At 41.5% G+C, this 9,068-nt stretch overlaps 1 protein-coding gene across 3 annotated transcripts in view; it reads right to left on the bottom strand.

The window, feature by feature from the left end:
• p2rx1 (purinergic receptor P2X, ligand-gated ion channel, 1) overlaps positions 1-9,068 on the bottom strand; it is a 28,079-nt gene continuing 19,011 nt past the window's right edge. For 2 of the 3 annotated variants that reach the window (XM_083647635.1, XM_083647636.1), the window contains exons 5-13: positions 8,776-8,863; positions 8,467-8,547; positions 7,735-7,876; positions 7,483-7,628; positions 5,050-5,140; positions 4,888-4,953; positions 4,086-4,181; positions 3,173-3,217; positions 1-1,205 (exon numbers count right to left, since the gene is read on the bottom strand). In XM_083647635.1, coding sequence (XP_083503761.1) covers positions 1,194-1,205; positions 3,173-3,217; positions 4,086-4,181; positions 4,888-4,953; positions 5,050-5,140; positions 7,483-7,628; positions 7,735-7,876; positions 8,467-8,547; positions 8,776-8,863 — 767 coding nt within the window. In that variant the 3' untranslated portion in view covers positions 1-1,193. The remainder of the gene's footprint in view (positions 1,206-3,172; positions 3,218-4,085; positions 4,182-4,887; positions 4,954-5,049; positions 5,141-7,482; positions 7,629-7,734; positions 7,877-8,466; positions 8,548-8,775; positions 8,864-9,068) is intronic. The other variant, XM_083647637.1, reaches the window with a different exon arrangement.

The following is a 9,068-nucleotide window of genomic DNA, read 5'->3' as shown; positions in this document are numbered from 1 at the left end:
GATAGAACGAAAAGCAGTAAAATGCTTTATTGAACAGATTTGTCCATCACAAACTGCATAATGAAGATCAATCACTTAACTAAATGTTTTATGTTCTGCTCTGACCAACTGGCACATCCACGTTTTGTGTCTAGAAGTTGAGAGTGAGTGAAAACAAACTAAAATGTCGTTACAGAGGTCATGGATGAGATTGGCATGATTTGTGTACACAGGGGAGCATTGAAGTGCCTATCCTCAGAACTGATACTCCTCTTTCGTTTCTCTTGTTGTCTCAGACAAACGCCATTTTGTCCAACAGGCTCCATTTTGAAAGGCCCTACTTTATCATACATGTAGCAATCGCAATAAAACAGTACTTGCCTTAAACCCAAGGTTGTTGTTCGTCAAAACGGGCTGTTCGTGTTCTTAAATATTGTGTGGTTTTCAATACCGAGCCATTTTTATCATGCCAGACACTGTAATTCTCTGTTCTTCCAGGTGTGTAATTATGGGTGCTGTTTCCCCGCTGGGAAGCGGAAGAACAGCAACAGCCATTTTCAATGGAAAAGAGGCAGGCTCTGGCATGCCAAAAACTCTGTCATGCCTGGCTCTGTATTGAAGACCATGCAATATATAAGAACACGAATAACTCGTTGCAATGGACAACAACCTAGCAACAGCAAGTACTGTTTTATTGCGATTGCTACATGTATGGAAAAAGTACGACCTTTTAAAATGGAGTCTGCAGTGGAATCCGCGAGGGGTTGTCTGAGACGACTAACAAGAGAAACGAAAGAGGAGTATCAGTTCTGAGGCAATGAAGTGCCAAAACACTGTGCTTTCACTTGTGGATGGATACGGACACAGTAGGTGAGAGACCGAGGTTACACCCAAAAAACATACAGCTGAGTTACACTATCTGTGGCTCTACACACAATAGCAAGAGTCACAGAGTCATTCAGGGTGACTTCATGAGTGGGAGGAGGTTCGAGGGTCCTATGCTTTGGTACATGTTGAGAGTGGAGAGTGGCTCGGCTGCTGAAGATCCTAAACAAATTCTGCAGAGGACACATGGACTGATGTCAGCTGACCATGTGGTTTCCAGTCCCCCAGAGTCCTTTTGAAGTGTGTGTGCATCACAATGCTATTGCAGGGTTCCTGTGCAGTCTACTTTCACAGTGGCATGGCCCATGTGGCTTGTGACTTCCCCCTGGTCACTCCATAGACTGTACACATGGATAGCAGGTAAAACAAAACATTACAGCTCAATTCACGACATTACAGATCAATTTTAGAACCAACAATATACAGTAGGATACAGTATGTACATACTCCCAGTCAAAAGTTTGGACACACCCATTTTGTCCTCACTATTTTGCACATTTTAGAATAAGAATAAAGATAAAAAATCTTATATTTTAGATGATTTAGTAGCCACCCTTTGCCTTGATGCAAAGACTTTGGAAATAAATCCATAGCCTACAGAGGCATCAATTTCACTATTTATATTTTTCCAAGAAACACATTTTGAGTACCGTATTTAAGTATATAAGCCTTTAGATTAAAATGGCTTCAAGAGTACTAGTGCAGTGCCGTTCCCCTCCCTCCCCTTCTCCCCATTCACACCCTCTTGCACACTTCACTCCCCCCATCCTCCCCGTTTGCACTGCTCCCCCAATTAGTCGAATTGCACGAATTCGACACTGCACTTTCTCTGGTCCCTAGCAGCGCACATGCCATGTTTGAAGTCGATTGGATGAACGGTTCCCAAGATACCGTGAAAGCCGTGTTCTGATTGGTCAAATGACATGCACTTAAACACTGCAGTTTCTTGGGTCCCCAGCAGCGCACCCGCCAAGTTTGACATCGATTGGACAAACGGTTCTTGAGATAAAATTGTTTTTGTGTTGCCAGTAGGTGCTGCTATGACTATGCGTGTGTCCGAATGGCACGCAATTCGGCACTGCACTCTGTCTGGTGCTATGACTATGTGCGTGTCCGAATTTCACGAGATAATAGTAAAGGACAGACAGAATTACCTTTATTATAGATAGATGAAAAACAGTAACTACATTTAATCAGGCATATCCAAACTTTTGACTGGTAGTGTGTAGATAGATAGCAGAGTTAATACCCATGGCTAACAGGCAATGTACACCACCAGATGCGTTACGGCTGCGTTGCAGATCCGGCAAAACTACCGGATCGACTCTCGCCCTTGTTAATTGATGGGCGATAGATGCGGTACGGAAAAATGACGGATCCCGCATCCGTCTGATAGACTACATGAGTGTGGGTCTGTTCGCAGCCGTACCGGAGCCGTACCGCATCTGTTCCGGAGGCGGTGTACATTAGCCCTAAGTATCCTAACAAAGATTACATCAGTGTTGGGCAAGTTACTCAGTAAATGTAATAAGTTACTTATTAGTCCGCTAAAAAGTAATACAATTACTTAACTTATTACATGTCAAAAGTAATTAGTTACGTTACTCATTACATTACTAGATTACTTTCGCAAACCCCCCCCCCCCACACCCCCGCCTTCCGAAAAAGTGATGTAGGGCTACAACCTGTTTAGCCAGCTCCTTTTTGAACTAGTCTCTCAGTCTCTCCACCACAATCTTCAATATTCTCGTAGGCGGGAGCATTTGCAAATTGCAGGAGCCAACGTGTCTGTTTTAAGAGACTCTTTTAGAACCGAATCCAATAATCTCAACAACAATATTCTCAGCACACAATTGCTCAACCGCGCATGTGCAAAGCAGGCGAGCGGGCGAAGCCGGCGAGCGAGCGAGGCACGGGCGAGCGAGCCCAAGCGAGCGAGGCACGCTAGAAATGAGCACACGAAGCGTGCAATATTTCGACTTAACCTTATACAGGAGGAGTCAACAATCAGCCAAACTGCATACTTTTTATTTATTTGCCTACCTTGGACAAAAAACGAATGGCATTCTGGCAACACAGTAGCCTAGTCTTCTTGCATAGCCAGACCTATCTCCACACTTTGTTTTAACGCTGTGCTAGCGCTGGAGGAAGTAATGCAGTAACTTGAAGTAGTTACTTGGATTATTAACTGTAATATAATTAGTGTTTTGGAAATTGTAATCCCTTACACTACTCGTTACTGGGGAAAGTAATACAGTAAAACATTACTGAGTAATGCATTATTGCCCAACACTGGACAGCCCCTTACTTTGTCTCCTTCTCTCTTTGTGCTGCTTGTTTCTGAATCAGGGTCCTGCAGGACAAGAGCCACATTGTCAAGTCCAGTAATGTGCCATAATGATCCACATAATTAAATATGACGTGATATAATCCATTAAGAATACTACTCTACTTTCTAGGCTTCTACATGCACTCACATTGCACTGGTCAGTGGCTTGGACTTGTCCTGCATTTGCTTCAAGGGTGTAATAGACGCTCATGTCTAAACCAAGTGACTGGCTGTCGTGCTGCAAATACAAAATGGCCTGCCTGTTTTCATTCAGCTCTCGAAGAGGGGAGCTGCCTGAGGAAGAGGAGAGGAGGATCTTCCACCTTCTAACAAATCTATGGACTGCATGGCTTGGTATCTATGTGAGATGATATCTAAGGACAGCCGGTATTGTTTTTCATGATGTCAAGAATGCCATGGAAATACACAGCATTAATCTGATTAAGATCACTGCTCCTCTGTGTTAGTGACACTTGCGATCTGTTGCAGGCACTGGCTTAGCACTGTAGCATTCCTTCAAGAGAGCTGAAACAACACAGTGAACATCCTGGAGACAGCAGATAATCTATTATGATGCCACTGAATACTTTGAGGTCTGGACTGTTACACAGACCACTTGGCAACACTTCTCTGTTGCCATCTAGTGTTCAAACTGAGTGACTCCAAGTAAGTGTGTGTGTGTGTGTGTGTGTGTGTGTGTGTGTGTGTGTGTGTGTGTGTGTGTGTGTGTGTGTGTGTGTGTGTGTGTGTGTGTGTGTGTGTGTGTGTGTGTGTGTGTGTGTGTGTGTGTGTGTGTGTGTGTGTGTGTGTGTATATATATATATATGTATACACACACACGTGTATTTATTTATTTCAATTTATTTGAGACAATACACAGAATAGAGCTTACCTGTGCATGTGTGTCTGCACTTTTGAATTTCATGTTGTGGTAAAATTCTCTCTTTGGTAGCAAATACAGCAACACCAAGTCACATACTACTGTTGCCTGAAAAATATAAAATGTTGAGTACAAATTATTCAATAGACAGACTAATTCATTTTATTCAGTCTCTTATTCATGCCTAAGGTGTTACTTAAAGGGATACACCACTTTTTTGGAAGTTTAGCTCATTTGCCACATCCCCCCCACATAACCAAGATACACCATGCCTTACCGGCACTGTCCGCTCAGTTTACAGTGAGCTACAGTCGTGAAGTTAGTAATTATCGCCATAGAATGGAGGCTAATGGTACAGCTGTTAAAAATCTGCCAAAACACACATCTCACTGCGCCAAAATACATGTTGTGCTTCAGGTACTCACCACACGATGAAATATTAATCCAAAATGCACATAATCTGTCTTTTTGGAAGGAAAAGAGGTAGCCGGCACTACTTTCCAAACATGGCCGCCGACCTCTTTTCCTTCCAAAAAGACAGATTAAGTGCATTTTGGATTTACATTTCGTGTGGTGAGTACCCGAAGCACAACATGTATTTTGGCGCCGTGAGATGTGTGTTTTGGCAGATTTTTTACAGCTGTACCATTAGCCTCCATTCTATGGCGATAATTACTAACTTCACGACTGTAGCTCACTGTGAACTGAGCGGACAGTGCCGGTAAGGCATGGTGTATCTTGGTTATGTTGGGGGGATGTGGCAAATGAGCTAAACTTCCAAAAAAGTGGTGTATCCCTTTAAGCTGAAACTCACCACTCCAAAAATGCCCACTCCAGAGCCTATAGCTGTCAGTGTTGGGATGACGTCAAATTTTCTTGCCTATGAAATACAGTGTAATTGTAATTTCCCTTTAACCATCTCTGCAGCAGGAAATTCACTTGCAAGTACTGTAGAATACTCTGAAATCAAACTTACCAGTGATTGCACAATGATATCTAGCCTGATCCCAAACACTTTGAAAAGGGTTCTTTTCTGCTTCTTGTCATCCGGGTAATACCTTGCATACCTACAAACAGGTATGGAAAATGTCTGACATACTGTACAGTATGTTACATTATGGCAAAATGTAAATGAATAAATTTTTCAAGCTAAGTCTGGTAAATCTGTACATCACATCTGTCCTTTTGAAATCATATTCTTGCCTCCATTATGTAGCATCTCATGGGGGAATGAGATAAGTGTAAATCATAATAATGAACCAGAACAAAGCAACAAACCTTGAATTGTATATATATATATATATACCGTATACACACACACACACATATATATACTATATGTGTGTGTGTGTGTGTGTGTGTGTGTGTGTGTGTGTGTGTGTGTGTATGTATGTATATATATATAAAGTGTGGACCAGTGACATCACTGGTCCACACTTTAACACTCAATAACTGTCAAATTAAATGACAGACTTCAAAACCGTTTACATTTTTCTGATATACTAATGATGTTCTAATGATACAAAGCTGGTTGAAAATGGGCGGAGTGTTCCTTTAAGGCTCCCGTAAGAAGCCAACAAAGCCAACGCGTTTCCCGATTGCTTCTTAGCCTAAAATTATCTTCCGTTAAGAAGGCTGCGGTTCCCAAAAGCTTCTTAGCGCTAAGATGATCTTTCGTTAAGAAGGTTTTGTAAGAAGGGTCTGGGGCATTCTTAAACACCTTCTTAACACTGGCAGATCCAGCCGCGTCAAGGAGATACTTGTGTCCACTGTTCCTCTTGTGTTTTTCCCTTTTTCCTTTCTTTCATGCACCCTTTAGTGTTTAAAATTGGGGAACACTTGAAAATCTCCCCTGTATGTATGGTTACTTGTATTTTAAATGTTTTACCGTAGGCTATATTCCTCTAATCAGAATGGATTCCTTTTATAATAAGAATCTTGTGGATTTATATAGCACCTTTCACAGAACCCAAGGTCGCTTAAATTCTGTAGTGTTTCTCGCAATTTTGTTGTATGCTGTATATATAAAGCAATTTGAACTGCAGTCCATGTCTGAAATAAATAATGTTTAATAGAAGAAGTTCTTGTTTAACATGACCACGATTAGGTTATTCTACAACAGTGTTTCTCAACCACTGGGTCGTGGCCCACTGGTGGGCTCAGAGTGCCATCTAGTGGGCCGCAGAGGACCTCTCACATCGAGATGGTGGACAGCTCCAGATAAGATGCTTAAGAAGGCGTTTGGGAAACACTTCTTTGGAGCCTTCTTAACTCCTTAAGAAGCTTCTTAACTCTTAAGAAGCTTCTTTGTTGGGAAACTCAGCCATTGCTGTGGTGTAAATAATGGTATGCTAATGACTATGCTGATGCAGAGAGAGCAGACTACTGTAAAACAATATGCAATAACAAGTTCCAGTTTCTGACACATCCCAGAGCCACATGTACACACACACACACACACACACACACACACACACACACACACACACACACACACACACACACACACACGTACAGTACTGTTTCTTCTGAGGCAAAGTAAACATCATAAAGTCCAGTTGGCCTGCAGTCAGCACAAGCATAACACACTTAAGACAGAGTTATATCAACAGCAAATAGCAGGTTCTCAAGTCCACGATGGACTGTGACATGTGCAATAATTCTAAATATATGGTGACAGTTTCACTATGAAACTAAACATATATAGAGGAGATTTACTTATAAGCTGTTGAATAATGAATTAAAGTGGGCCAAATGGTGCGACAGACATTTGCAGACAAACAAATTGAAAGTGAGGCTATTAAATTGAGTCCTACCAGCCTCTACTCTATCTGATAGACTAATAATGAATCTATATTCTATAAGGTTTTTCACTAAACAAAAAAATATATATAAATCTGCTTACTACCTTAAAGGGCTACTTTTTCGATTTTCAAACAGCTTTGTATCATTACAAAATCAGTAGTATATATGCAAATTAAAAATGTTTAACTTCCCTCTATCTTACTTGGACGGCGAGCTCCCCGTTCATTCACAGAAGTTCCTGTCCAAATTATGTTTTCATGGTGTCACTATCACTAACACTATCATTGTTATTTCTAGGAAGGTTCCTAGTAGAAGATGGGTCAAATGCAGAGGATGAATTTCCCCATAGGGACAATAAAGGGTAACGTAACGTAACGTAACGTAACATAACGTAACGTAACGTAACGTAACGTAACGTAACGTAACGTAACGTAACGTAACGTAACGTACACGTACGTACACGTAACCTACACATTACTGTATGAGGTTCTCATGGTCACATGATAGTTTCTGCCTACACATTACTGTATATGAGGTTCTCATGGTCACATGATAGTACGGATAGTAGTAGTAGCTGCTTCATTAGTGAAATATTTCAAAGCACCTGAAGTTGTAGCCCACTGATGCTCTGGCCTTGTCTTTCTCATCGGGATTCCCATACAGGCCGTGAAAGGTGTACTTTGGTTTACATTTGGTTACATCCAGGTCCAGGTTACATGTCCAATCGACAACAATACCGATGGCCCCTCCCTGCAAGTCACCACCACAACAAGAGGAACTAAGTACCAACAAAGACACTTGTGCAAGTCACTCCCTCATGCTCACTCCCTATAAAGATCCTATGCGTCACACTTACCACTTCGGATATTTTGTTGAAATTGAAGCCAGACAGCTTGACTATGTCCCCCAGTCTGAATATGGGGCACAGTGGAGCATCCTCTGGATCAAAGAGGCAGCTGCCGATGTACTTAGCATCAACACTCTCCACCAGGTTACTCCTGAAAAGACAATTGGTTGTCATAATGCAAAGTGATAAACAGAGCTTTCATGTGCATTGTCTAAAAAGAACCAGTTTGATCACGTTTATCGCTTCCACTGTTTCTGTACGAGCCACTCTCCTATTCTTTGACAGTTGTGGGTCAAATAAGGTCTGTTCCTCCTGAGCACCACTATAATACATTTTTGTCTAGTGTGTCTGTTTTGTCCAGGAAAGTCTCATGTTGTCCTGCGTCTGCCTCTACTCATGTTCATCTCATGGTTCTTCATGCTATTTCATCTTGAAGTTAGTTCTACACTCAGTGCACAAAATATAGTATTGAGTAGCACTCCTTTGCACAATTCATGCCTCGATTGTCTCAGACCTTAAAAAATACTCCTTTATCGTGTTCCGTCATCCTCGTCCATGTCATATAACTGAAATGGATTTAATAGGTGTTTTATAAGGGATCATCACTCTGGTTCATGGAAAGACAGTGTGTGTAATATTTTGTCACATACTTGGACTATGTCTGCTTGCAAGCTAGGCCATTTCTTCTAGTATTTACCTTTGATCTAAACAATGTGATTTGACATGAAAGGGGTCCATCACCTTGTAACGCCAAACAGTGGGAAAGTGATGGAGTTTTTGATGAACAGTGTGTAGTTCTCTGCCGACATCAACAGAGGAGGACTGGATGGGGACAAGCAGAACAGAACTGAGTACTGTATCAATGTGTTGAAGACCTTCATACATACTATACTAATTATAGTCATCAAACATTTCCTATACACAGCCAATTATGTGATCAGACTAATCACACAGAATCATTACATAATCAATCAATCAATCAACCATCCATCTCTGGCATTATAAGTCAAGTGTCATCATGTGTTATGAGAAAATTCTGTTTGTGCATACTATGGTATACGAGTATCATCTTCAATGGGGCACCAGGCCAACACCTCGCAGGTCCCAGTGGTATTCACACAGATTCCCGTCATTTGTCCTTGGGGACACAAACAGACGAGAGTGATCATGAGTGATAATGAAGTGGAGCGAGAGAGAAGCAACAGTACAATATGTGTCTCTGCACAAAGACAGAGAGGATGTATAGAGGCTCCCACGTCAAAGCATTGTTAAACACTTTCTATTTCTCATTTTCCTCCTTATCTGCATTCAGTATCAACAAGAAAATTTCCCCATGACTGAGG

The sequence above is a fragment of the Poromitra crassiceps genome, assembly GCF_964638095.1.
Source record: "Poromitra crassiceps genome assembly, chromosome: 1".
Taxonomy (NCBI): domain Eukaryota; kingdom Metazoa; phylum Chordata; class Actinopteri; order Beryciformes; family Melamphaidae; genus Poromitra; species Poromitra crassiceps.
The sequence above is the reverse complement of the archived record's forward strand: the minus strand, read 5'-3'. Positions and strand labels throughout refer to the sequence as shown.